This window comes from Phocoena phocoena, chromosome 1 (assembly GCF_963924675.1).
Source record: "Phocoena phocoena chromosome 1, mPhoPho1.1, whole genome shotgun sequence".
NCBI classification, from domain to species: domain Eukaryota; kingdom Metazoa; phylum Chordata; class Mammalia; order Artiodactyla; family Phocoenidae; genus Phocoena; species Phocoena phocoena.
In genome coordinates this window covers 43,726,986-43,740,230 of record NC_089219.1, presented here as the reverse complement: position 1 = coordinate 43,740,230, position 13,245 = coordinate 43,726,986, and the positions used below count along the sequence as shown (strand labels likewise).

General features: G+C 37.7%; 1 protein-coding gene across 3 annotated transcripts in view; it reads left to right on the top strand.

Annotated features, from left to right (window-relative positions):
- Positions 1 to 7,945, top strand: part of TUT4 (terminal uridylyl transferase 4) — a 119,680-nt gene extending 111,735 nt beyond the window's left edge. For 2 of the 3 annotated variants that reach the window (XM_065875897.1, XM_065875892.1), the window contains exons 28-30: positions 1,448 to 1,895; positions 5,645 to 5,803; positions 7,215 to 7,945. In XM_065875897.1, coding sequence (XP_065731969.1) covers positions 1,448 to 1,895; positions 5,645 to 5,803; positions 7,215 to 7,282 — 675 coding nt within the window. In that variant the 3' untranslated portion in view covers positions 7,283 to 7,945. The remainder of the gene's footprint in view (positions 1 to 1,447; positions 1,896 to 5,644; positions 5,804 to 7,214) is intronic. The other variant, XM_065875895.1, reaches the window with a different exon arrangement.
- Positions 7,946 to 13,245: the final 5,300 nt, after the last annotated feature.

Sequence of the window (13,245 nt, the reverse complement as noted above, 5' to 3'; positions counted from 1 at the left end):
GCTTCTAGCACTCACTTTTTTCTCACCTGAGATTTGGGTAAGAGTCTGACTAATGAACATTGCTATTTGGAGGTCTCACAAAGCACTGCAGCTTCAACATGTCTAGAATGTAGCTTATATTTCTTTCCAACTCCCCAGGTTTGCCTCTTCCTCCTGTGTTCTCCATCTCATTGAATGATCCCGCTATCTATCTAGTTTCCTGAACTACTACTCCTCCCTCAGCCTCCACATCCAGTCAGTCACAAGGTCCTGTTGTTTCTATCTGTAAAAAATAGCTTACAACCATTTGCTTCCCTAGCCTAGGCAACCATTTCAGATTCCAATTACTTTTTTTTTAAAGGACATGTATTTTTGTACCTATAACCTTTAATTATGTTGTTCCCTCTAACTGAATCTTCCCTTTTCCTTATCTCTACCCTTTTATCAAGACTGTTTTCTATTTATCTTGAGTCTCAGCTTAAAGGTCACTTCCTTCAGGAAGATTTCCACTTTCCTTCATCTTATCTTCCCTCCTTCTCCCAAAGTGGGTTTAGGTGTTCCTGCTCTGGGATTTCATTGTATATTATACAGTGTTTATCATAGTAATTATTATACTGTATTGTGATTGCTTATGTAAACTTTATCTGTTCCTCCTCTTTTCCCCCATTGACTTTAAGCTTTATGAGGGCATACATGTTAGTATTATATTTTTAATACCTAGAACAATGCCCAGTACATAATTTTTTTAATTCTTTTTTTTTCTTTTTTATAAAATTACTTTTTTTATTTATTTAGTTTTTGGCTGCGTTGGGTCTTCATTGCTGCCGGCAGGCTTTCTCTATTTGCGGCAAGCTGGGGCCACTCTTCGTTGTGGTGCTCAGGCTTCTCATTGCGGTGGCTTCTCTTGTTGTGGAGCATGGGCTCTAGGTGCGTGGGCTTCAGTAGTTGTGGCACACGGGCTCAGTAGTTGTGGCTCATGGGCTTAGTTGCTCCATGGCATGTGGGATCTTCCCGGACTAGGGCTCTAACCCGTGTCCCCTGCATTGGCAGGTAGATTCTTAACTACTGCACCACCAGGGAAGTCCCCCCAATACTTAATTGACACTCAGTAAATGCTTGTTGAGGAGCTGAATGAAAGTGACTCTGAGATATTTAGATGTAAATTTCTAGTTAAAATTGGAATTGTGGGTTCTACATGATGGGTATGATGTCTGGGCTCTCTTCTTTGGGCAGTGAAAAGGTTTATGAGATAAAACCTCTGTGAGAGAGGGTTTGAGAACTTTGGGAAAAACTCTGCCTTCATATAAAATGAGGTTCTGTTATTATTTGTTACTATGTATATCATAGAGTTCTATTTATAATATTCTAGTAAAATAACTCCATAGTTTTATATTTTGATAATCTCTGCTTTTATAAAATTAAGATGTTTGTAAATTAATTTTAAAATGTTTTTTTTTTTCCTTTGCAGTCTGATTCACCATCTTATTCTCCTCAGCCCCAGCCATTTCCACAGAACTCTTCCCAATCCACTGCCATTACCCAGCCTCCATCTCAGCCAGGATCCCAACCCAAGCTTGGCCCACCTCAGCAGGGGGCCCAGCCCCCCCATCAGGTCCAGATGCCTATGTATAACTTTCCTCAGTCACCACCAGCTCAGTATTCTCCCATGCACAATATGGGATTGTTGCCAATGCACCCCCTCCAGATCCCTGCCCCATCCTGGCCTATTCACGGCCCAGTGATCCATTCTGCACCAGGCAGCGCCCCCAGCAATATTGGCCTGAACGATCCCAGCATCATCTTTGCACAGCCTGCTGCCAGACCTGTGGCAATCCCTAGCTCCTCTCATGATGGACACTGGCCTCGTACTGTGGCTCCAAATTCCCTGGTGAACAATGGTACAGTGGGAAATTCGGGTAACCCTTCCTTTTCTTCTTTTGTATCTGTCTGTAGAAAGGTTGGATGATTGGTATTATTGGTTGAACCTGGGAAATAAATGTGAGTAAAAAGATGGCAAGCAGTATTTGTGCAGGGGCAGTATAACATTAGACAAAGAGTATAGGCTGTGGATTCAGACTGCCTGGATATGAATCCTGGCTCTGCCATTTATTATGTGGCATTGGGCAGTTGCGTAATCTATTTGTGCATTGGTTTCATCTGTAAAATAGGTGAATTAATAGCACCTAACTCACAGGGATGTTGTGAATATTAAATGAGGTAATAAATTTTAGTTATTATTTTGTTATTATTTTAAATTTTCGCTGCAGTCTTGCTTGGTGTAGGTACTACTAGCATTCATTTTACAGTTGAGGAAATTGAAGGGTTAAGTAACTCTCATCCTATCATAATCATAGTAGATCCAAGGTTTAAACCAGTTTCTTTCTTCAAAACCTGTAATCTTTGCCCTAGACCCTTAACTATCTTTTAGTAAGGAGCAATTTTTTGTTTGTTTGTTTTGTTTTGTTTTTTTTCTTTTTTGGTGGTACGCGGGCCTCTCACTGTTGTGGCCTCTTGCGCAGGCTCAGCGGCCATGGCTTACGGGCCCAGCCGCTCTGTGGCATGTGGGATCTTCCCGGACCGGGGCACAAACCCGTGTCCCTTGCATTGGCAGGCGGACTCTCAACCACTGCGCCACCAGGAATCCCATAAATTAACTTTTTTTGTTTGTTTGTTTTATTTTTAATATGTATTTACTTCTCTGGCTACGTGAGGTCTTAGTTGTAGCATGCGGGCTCTTTTAGTTGCGGCATGCGGGATCTAGTTCCCTGACCAGGGATCGAACCCGGGCCCCCTACATTGGGAGCGTGGAGTCTTAACCACTGGACCACAAGGGAAGTCCCCTTATAGTAAGGAGCAACTTTTAAAAAAGAAAAAGATTAGTAGCACTTTGTAGCTTAAGAAAGAATAGTTTTTTTTTTTTTTTTACTGATATCTAAGTAATACATATTCTTTGTAGAGCATTTGAAAAAGAAAATCATATATAATCTCAATTCCTAGACAGAACTGCTCAGAAATATTTGGGTGTATTACCATCCAGTCATTTTTTTATCTTTGCATATTTAAAAATAGTTGATAAATTCTATTCATCTAGTTTTATATGTAGATTTTTTCTTACTAGGGAAAATTTGAAATGTACACAAAAGGAGAGATTAAAGTATAATGACCCCCCCCATTACCCAGATTTAGCAGTTATCAGTATTTTCTATTTACTCTTTGTGATTCTTCTGTAATTTTTGTCTGTGATTCTTTTCCTTATTAACTGCTTGGTTATCCTGAAATATTGTTTGTATAGGAAATGCAGACTAAAAGCTTGATTCTTTCCCTTTATCAATTTTCAAAATAATTTTAGTGATAATTTTAAGCAAATATATATTATTCCTTAAAGCGCTGAGACCTCTTTGGAATAATACAGGTAATATATTTTGCTGAGCAGAAATTCCAGAATGTGGGAACTCATTTAAATTTCCAGGAACAAAGGATATATGTCATACATGGCCATTCTAATGTGGCCTCTGCTTCTCTCATTCAACAAATATTTATTGTGTGCATGCCATGATATATATGCTTCTTGATAGTCACTGAGTTATATAACCATGAAGACAGACCCAGTGCTTTGCCTTTTGATATGTCGACTCAGTTTTAACTCCTTCTTCTCCCTACCTCCTTGATCTCTGTTTCAGCCTTAATGAACTAATTAATTAACATCCTACAAACACACCGTACTCTTACCCCTGATTGTTTACCTAAGTTGTTCCCTCTGCCTGGAATATCCTCTCCATTAACTCTCCTGCTCACTCTCACCTCCTCCTCCTTTGCTCCAAAGCTTGGCTAACTTACTCATCCTCTGTTTTAAAATTTAGATCACTTTCTTCAGGAAGTCTTTAATTCCTGTTGATCCTGTCTTCCAGTTGTATTAGGTATCATTTCTCTCCTTCATGTTTCCTTAATATCCATATTATAACACTTGTCTTCCTGTGTTGAAATCGCCTGTCTACTTGTCTGCATAATGCATTAGACTGAACTTTTAGAGGTTATGAATTGTTTCTTGCCTGTCATTGTCTCCCTGGTGTCCAGTATAGTGCCTGATGTAGATACATTATTTGTATAGTGTATTATTATTATGTAATAAAGTGTTACGCAGCAAATATTATTTGTTGGATAGGTACGCAACTCCTAGTTAATATTACAGCTAAAGTTAACATTATGTTAAAAATGGAGAGACCGGATGGGGATATGTTAAAATGATACTAGTGGTTGTATTAGAGTAGGAGGTTGTATGAGTAGTTTTTACCCCATTTTTCAGATTATCTTTAATGATAATTTTTCAGACTATCTTTAATTGTATTATGAAAATACTTGGTTGGGAAAAATGGCCAAGAGAGATTGAAGGATATTCTAAAAGATACCCTTTTATGTTAAAACATTTCTCAATTGGTCAGGACCTCAATACTGTATACCCAGTCTTATTTTTTGTAAACTCTGAGCTCTGCAGCTTTAGCTCTTAGTTGTAACTTGGCTTTATGAACTTGCAGTGAACTAGCTGCTTTGTTTACCTGGTTACCTCCTGAGAAGACTGAGCTTGGTAGGAGTGTGGCTAGGAGTGTGGTTTCAGTTTTCTTGTTGCCTACTCCTCCCTATCCTGTACCTCCTAACTTCCTGCTAGGAAGTTTAGTGAATAAGGACAGTGTCTTTTAGATTATTTCCTGCCACATTGTGATCCTGAATGAGAAAAGCCACCAGAAATGATCCAGAAGATTCAGGGGTTACTGTGCTTTGAAAGACGTACTTAAAGATAGATCTTAAAGGGAAGTAGATTGGTGGGAGTGGTTTGCCATAGAAAGAATAGGACTCATATTTTTTGAGTTCCTGCTTAATATGACATAATTTGTGTAGGCTACTTTATTTTTGTTATCTTATTTAATCCTCATAACAACCTGGGGTTCATAATTAAAACTTAGTAATTTTTGTAACTGGTATTTGAACTTAGACCTATTTGGCTCCAATGCCCAAGTTTTCGGCTATTTCACCACAATGCCTCAGCTTCTAATAGGATCTCCTTCCAGGCCAAGATATAATTGATTCTGGTATAGTTGGCATTGCCTTTAGGATAAGATGTTAAGCTCCTTAGTGATGTACTAAGGTTCTTTGAAATATAGATCCTACCTACCTGTCCAGCCTTTTCTCTTACCGCTGCCTTCCTTTACCTCTGTCTCTGTATTGCCAATCTTGCAGCTTCCCAAACTTGCTGTATTTTCCGGCTTCCTGGCTTTTGAGCACACTATTCCTTCTGTCTAAAATGTCTTCCTTGTCCCATTTTGCATAACTAGTTCTTTGTCCTTTAACACTCAATTTAGTCCATCATTTTAGGAAAACCTTCTCTGTCCTTGAACAATTGGGTTACTCCTCACTTTAGACACCTTCCACTGCTCTGTTATAGCAATTACCACATATTATTGTGTATGTCTTCTTAAATGTTTCCTTTATGAATAATTTGAGAACAATTACAGTGTTTTTATTCCTTAAAAAATTTTTTTTGGTATCCTCTGCATTTAGCATATTTCTTGGTCAGTAGTAGATACTCAATAAATCTTTGTGGAATGAAGGAATATTTGAATGAACAAAGTGATGTTTTAAAATATGTCTCTCCTTTATTGTTGAAATGCAGAGCCAGGATTTCCAGGACTAAATCCTCCAATTCCTTGGGAACATGCACCACGACCCCATTTCCCTCTTGTCCCAGCTTCGTGGCCTTATGGTTTGCATCAGAACTTCATGCATCAGGGAAATGCCAGATTTCAGCCCAACAAACCTTTCTATACTCAAGGTACCATTGCTTACGTATTTGTCACAGGCTGGGTGGGTTTTGTTCTGGGACAAGGAGCCTTTGTAAAGGCCAGGATCTTGGAGTGAAAATTTATGAATTCAGTAAATATTTATTGAGAGAGCATACTGTGTGTCAGACTGCGCTAGGTGCTTATTGCTCAAGCAAGAATTAAATAAAACCCTTGCACTTAATGCATATTTTATTAGGAAAGCCAGACCTGTGAAATAGACAAGAAGAGGAGCTTAGAGGAATCAGTTAACTTTGCCCTAGCAGAGAGAGCAGAATATAGACACCAGGGATCAAATTGCACAAGATTTTGACATTCAAACTAGATCTTGAAAGAGATATGGGATTTTTTTCCTAGAGATCATGTAGAGATTAGAGAGGAGGAGTGTTCTTAGCTGAGGCCATAATACATGCAAAGTCACTAGTTTTGCCTCAGTGAGAACATTTTTCACTGAAAAAAGTGATCCATATTATACTGAACTTTTTTCACTGAAACTTTTTTCCTATAGGGAAAAAAGAGAAAAGAGAAAATAATAGGACTAGATGAGGTAAATGGAAAAATGTATAGGTGATGAGGCTAGAGAGGTAGGCTGAGGCCATATTATGAAGGAGTTTGGACTTAGTAAGTGGTGGGGATCCAGTAGAAGTTTTTGAGTTGAGTAGTGACAGTCAAATTTGTTTAGTAAAACTAAGACTTGAATGACATTAGAATTGATTATATTCTCTTGGTACTAATGTACCAATAATGGCTTTGATCTAAGTAATGAATAGCATTTTATCTAACCTACTTGCCTCAGCAGTATCTCAGTTCAAATAGGGAATGTCTGAATCTGGCCTTCAGCACTTGGTTAACTTAGGAGTTAAGAAAACTAGAGTCAGAGTTAATACAGTTAAACTAGGAGTTCAAGAAAGTAAAGAAAGGCACTCTGGGAATGTTGACTAAATAAAATAACTTCTCAGGGGAATCCCTTGGTATGATTATCAGGCTTGATACACTTAAGCCTTCGTAAACTATCCATTGTACTTGGTGGGGCATTGCTGTATTATAGAATGGCAGAACCTTAACTATGGCTGGTTTATTCTGAGCAAAGAACTAGGGCTGAGGGAAATTACTATTGGTCATACAAGCCCTTTTGGGGGAGGAGGAGAGTCTGAAGTTCTTCCCTGGTGGATTTTTTCCCCTTAATTCCTCCCCTCCATCTCTCTTGTCTCCTCTATTTTCTTTCACATACCCACATTTTCCTTCCCTCCTCCTCCTTCTCCCCCGACTAAATGTTTTGACATGCTTCATCTCTTCTTTACTATATAAATAGAAAAAAAGAGAACTAGCTACAGTTAATTCTAAGAGGTTGTCAGATAAATAGGCACAAGCCTTTCAGTTTCCTGTCTGTGTTGTGTCCAACAGACAGATGTGCCACCCGTCGGTGTAGAGAGCGTTGTCCCCACCCACCAAGAGGAAACGTGTCGGAGTAATGCGAGTCCATTTTCTTTCAGCTGCTCTACCGATGCACAGCAACCAGCCAATCCTGCTGTCTCAAGGGTATCCGTACCTCAATGTCAGTTACATTCAGCAGAAAAAGTGACATTTAATGGAAAGCAAAACAAATCAGGTCCTGATTTAAAATTTTAACACGTTTAGATAGCTTATTTAAATTCTAAGACTGTTTTTAAAGACTGTATTATTTGTATATAAATATGAACTATAGTTTTTACTAGTATCACCGAATTGAGTGATACAAATTTCATCTATTTTATTACCCTATTTTTAAGGGAATTTTATGTTTTGTTTAACCTTGATGAATTGTATAAAGAGAGAATTTAAAAATTACATTCTTTATTTTCTATTAGCTGTATTCATACTTTGGTTGCTTCAGACTTTATATATATTGTTCTTAAGAATTAGGAAAGACTTTCATGTGTTTTAAATTTGTCACTTCTATTCTTTACAGAACCTTGTAGTGCCAAAAACTTTTTAAAAGGTAAAAAAAATAATAAAATAAAACTTCAACATGAAGATTTAGAATTTTTTCTTTTACATTCTTGTATATTGAAAATATTCCAACTTGAACAGAAATTTGCTTTTGTCTGTATTTGAAGTAATTCTATTTTAAGTTAATAAATCTTTTTGACAAGAGTCAAATTTTGTTAATTCATCTGGTTGTTTAGATGATAGGAATATAATGTAATAATTCAGAGATTTGTTTTACTCTCATTGAATAGAGTATTCTAAATCACAGACTTAGTTTTAGAAAAAGATCTAAGAATCTTTTCATGTTATTTTATTGGATCTTCACAACACCCATATGAGGTTGATAGAAGCAGATCCTATCTCATTTTATCATTGGGAAAACTGAGGTGCAAAACAAAATGAATTCTCAAGTTAGCACAGTTATGTGTTGGAAATAGAATTGAATCAGATCTTTTGAAGTAGAGTTTAGTGGAGGGAAGGTAATTCTTATTTACTGAGGAACTAACATGTGCCAGACTATCCATTCTGAGTCCTGTACTACTGCCTGGAAGGTGTACTTGTGAGGATGGTGTTTACCAATAATGCCTTGTGATCAGTGATTATAGTTGGATTTCAAACTTGTGTTGTTGGTGGGAGATTTTGTAGCTGTTTTTGGTACTATACATTGAGGTGAGGTCATCTTGTCTAAACAACTCAGAGATTTGCCAGGGATTTTAGACCAAATCATACTATAGATTTATTTGGAAATCTGCAGAATAATACAAATGTCTTTTAAGAACAGTATGTTATCTTTGTTCTGCTTCCTCAGATATGCATTCCTTAAATATTGAGAGCACTTGGGCTTTTGCCATATTTTCCAAAATGGAAGGAAGATGCTTGAAATCTATTGCAAGAGGTTGAAGACTTTCCTGTGGTGTTTATAGCCCTGGAAAGACATTTGTTAAATGTTAAGATCAAGTGTGTTTACTGTTAGTTTTTCATATTAAAGCTTAGCATCCCATGGTGATCATTTTGTAATGTAGAGAAATATTGAATCACTATGCTGTGCACCTGGAACTAACACAGTGTTGTTGATCAATTATACTTCAATTAAAAAAAAAAAGCTTCAGTCAGCATCCCACGGAATCCTACTAAGTGGTGAAGTTCAGCTTATTTGTTTTGTTAATGAGATAACCTGGCCCAACATATACTTTTCTGTTAAACTGTTACTTGGAGAATTCAAGATTTTCTTTTAAAGTCAGTGTTCTATGTATTTCATTTCCTTTCAGGTCTTAGAGAATAGGGTATTCATTTTACTGTTCTACTTTTGTATATATTTGAAATATTCATTAAAAAGAAAACAATCTGGGAATTCCCTGGTGGTCCAGTGGTTGGGACTCTGCGCTCTCATTGCCGAGGGCCTGGGTTCGATCTCTGGTCGGGGAACTAAAATCCCACAAGCCATGCGGCATGGCCAAAAACAAAACAATCTGCCAATCTGCAGCAAGAGACTGCCCCCAGTTCAGTCTTCCTTTCCAAAGGAAGGCAGTATACCACCTGGCAAAAGGTATTTATGGGGCAATAAACTCCAGTGACCTAGGTTTTATTTGTATAACAGTGTTCTATATAGTAATTTTTAGCATCTCATTTATTCCTCCTTCAGTAATTGCCAGTGTTCAATAACTGCAAAACTGTTCCAAGCTGAAAAATAGAAAACTCTTAGTTTGTATTGATAATTTGTGTAGTAGCTGAGTTTCATAAGTTTACAAATTTTTCATATAAATTACAAACTTAAGTTTTTGATTATGAATTCAAATTCATTGTAGATCAATTGAAAAGTATAAAATTAAATTATCAATCTTCGGGCTTCCCTGGTGGCGCAGTGGTTGAGAGTCCGCCTGCTGATGCAGGGGACACAGGTTCGTGCCCCGGTCCGGGAAGATCCCACATGCCGTGGAGAGGCTGGGCCCGTGAGCCATGGCCGCTGAGCCTGCACGTCCAGAGCCTGCGCTCCGCAACGGGAGAGGCCACAACAGTGAGAGGCCCGCGTATCGCAAAAAAAAAAATTATCAATCTTCTGCAGAGAACACACACACTTAAGATCACATTGCTTTGAGATGTTTTGTGTAATGTTTAATCACTTGGAGAGATTAATATTTTCCCTTGCCATTAAAGATTATTTAAAAATATGAATATTAATGATATACTATGTAATTTACTAATTCAGTTCCCTACAGATGGACATTTTTGCTATTTCCAGTTCTTCTCTACATAAAAATATATGTAAAATGATGATAGGATAAGGCTATTTTTGTGTGTATTGGATTATAGTCATCCCTCAGAATCCACAGAGAATTGGTTCCAGCATCTGTGGCAGATACGAAAATCTATGGATGCTCAAATACCATAGTTGGCCCTCCATATCCATGGTTCCACATCTGCAGATTCAGCCAACTTTGGATCATGTAGGATAGTAATATTTATTGGAAAAAACCCTGCATACAAGTGGACTCATGCAGTTCAAACCTGCGTTACTCAAAGGTCAACTGTATTCTATTATGGTGAATTCTTATAAATGGGATTATTAGATAAAAAGGATAAAAGTTCTAAGGTTCCTGCTACATATTGCCAAATTGGTGTATTGCCAAAAAGTGGTTACCAATTTGCAGTTCCAAGAAACGATCTGTAAACTGTGTTGGTAAGCTTATAAAAAAGGCTCTAGGGGGCTTCCCTGGTGGCGCAGTGGTTGAGAGTCCGCCTGACGATGCAGGGGACACCGGTTCGTGCCCCGGTCCGGGAAGATCCCACATGCCGTGGAGCGGCTGGGTCCGTGAGCCATGGCCGCTGAGCCTGCGCGTCCCGGAGCCTGTGCTCTGCAACGGGAGAGGCCACAACAGTGAGAGTCCTGCGTACCACAAAAAAAAAAAAAAAAAAGCTCTAAACTCCAACTCAATTTTTCCTTGTAAAGGATAATTTAACTTTGTTTATTACCAAAAAAAGCATTAAGTAAAAGAACAAGGTATAAAAATCACTCGAAAACCCATAAACCAGAAATTAATACTATTAATATCTAGTGAACTTCATTTTTTCAAACCATCTCTTAAAATATATACATTATATACATATATGTACACATATATACAGATACACACACAGGAAAAGTTTTACAAAAGTGGGTTTATATGCTATATTTAGTACGTCTGGCAAATTAATTTTACTTGGATTTAACAAAAAAAATCTAAAAGTGAAGAAATGTTCAACTTAAAAATTTTTTCTACAAGAGAATCTAGTTCTAAAAGACTCCTTCAAAATTAAGGACAATTACAGAAAACATTAGAGGCTGGAGTAATTTTTTTCTAGCTTCTTGTATGTTTTAGATATAGTATATGACTCCTGTCATAAAAAATGAAACCAGGACACTTAAAAGAGTTCCCCTACTTCCTGGTTATATTATTCATATATAGACAATGTTCAAATATTTCATTTGTCTTACGATAATTTCCCATTTTTATTTTCTATTTATTTTTTATTTTTTTGCGGTACGCGGGCCTCTCACTGTTGTGGCCTCTCCCGTTGCGGAGCACAGGCTCTGGACGCGCAGGCTCAGCGGCCATGGCTCATGGGCCATGGCTCATGTGGGATCTTCCTGTACCGGGGCACGAACCCGTGTCCCCTGCATTGGCAGGCGGACTCTCAACCACTGTGCCACTAGGGAAGCCCAATTTCCCATTTTTAATTTAAAATTTCTAAAATGTTTACTACCATTTCTTTTACCGCTTCTTTTTTTCCTGAGTCCTTAATTTGATTCATTTCTTGCTGAGTAAATTTCATTATCAGGCAGTTTTTTCCCAAGTGATTGTATGCTTTTAAGCACTTGCATACTCGAGAATGTCTATTCCCTTTATATTTTAAGGACAACTTTGGCTGGGTGTAAAGTTCCTGGCACACTTTGTTTTCCTGACCTTTGGAGCCTTTTGCTTCTCTGCCTTAATGAAGACCTGAGATCATCCTGATCTTTTCCCTCACTATACATGGCTTGATTTCTCTGCTTGGATGCCTATATAATTCTTTATCTTTTAAATCAAGGTGATTTTTCTTCTATTTGAATTTTTAAAGTTTGATTTGCTCAATTTTGTTTATCAGCAATGTCAATTACACACATGCAGGATTTCTTTTCATGTCTTCTTGATTATCTCTATACCTTTTTATTATTTTCCATTTTTTCCCCCTCCAGCCTATTTTCTCTATGCCTTGTCTATTTTGTATTTTGGGTTTTCTAATAAGACTTTCAGTTTCCCAATTTTCAAATCTTTGTTTCTTAAATTCTGCCATGCTTAATTTCCATCTCTTATCTTTTAATCTCTTTGAACTTGTATTCTTGCATTTTAAAAAACAGATTATTTTATCTTTTTTGTCTGTGGAAACTTGTTACTTTTAACTTTTGGCTGGGAGTGGCCAGCATCTGTGATCATTCTTTTCTGATTAATGCTTATTTAAACTTAGGTCAGTCTACCAAAAATAATGGAAAGGGGCTAGAGGAATGAACTTTAAGTTGGGTTGTTATATTGGAAGCCTCTCACCAAATCCATTATTTCCTTTGCCTCTGAGAACACATATCTCTTCATTCCTTAGTATTCCTTAGTATTAACAGGTCATTGTGCCCTATGGCAAAGCTTTTAAAGTTGTAGGAAGTGTAATCAATTCAGTGGTTTGCACCCGATAGTAAAACTGATACTGCATAAGAAATATCAGAATGTATTTTGCACAGGGAATACGAATTTTTTCCTGAAATTTGTTTTAGTGCAGAATATGTATGAGTTCAGAGGTAAGATGTAAAATGTGTCTCTTAATATAGGCTAGTCAAAAGTTGTAAAGCTATATAGTTCCAAGGCCTCACTCATCCAGTAGGCTAGCACATAGTTGACAGAAATGGTCCTTCAGCAGAGTCTGTACTAAATTCATCTCCTCTACAATTCTGTAATTTATCAAAATGATCTCTAGAGAGAGGTTTGACACGTCCCACCTTAAGTATGCTTTAAGTTTATAGTTTATGCTTGGGGAGGTTTATTTCTGGTATTAAAAATTATTGGGGGGCTTCCCTGGTGGCGCAGTGGTTGAGAGTCTGCCTGCCGAAGCAGGGGACACGGGTTCGTGCCCCGGTCTGGGAAGATCCCACATGCCGTGAAGTGGTTGGGCCCGTGAGCCATGGCCGCTGAGCCTGTGCGTCTGGAGCCTGTGCTCTGCAACGGGAGAGGCCACCACAGTGAGAGGCCTGTGTACCGCAAAAAAAAAAAAAAAATTATTGGGGTTTTGGGGTGGGTTTCTAAATTTTTATAGTTTAAAAATAAAGTATAATTTTAAAATTTTATTTCAACAGTATACTGGATGATGACTTGGTTGGTCCAAAGGTCATTCAGCCAGCATACATTTCTTTCCATTTAGAACACTTTGATAAAGAAGTAACTGCTAGGACTCTATAGCAGATACA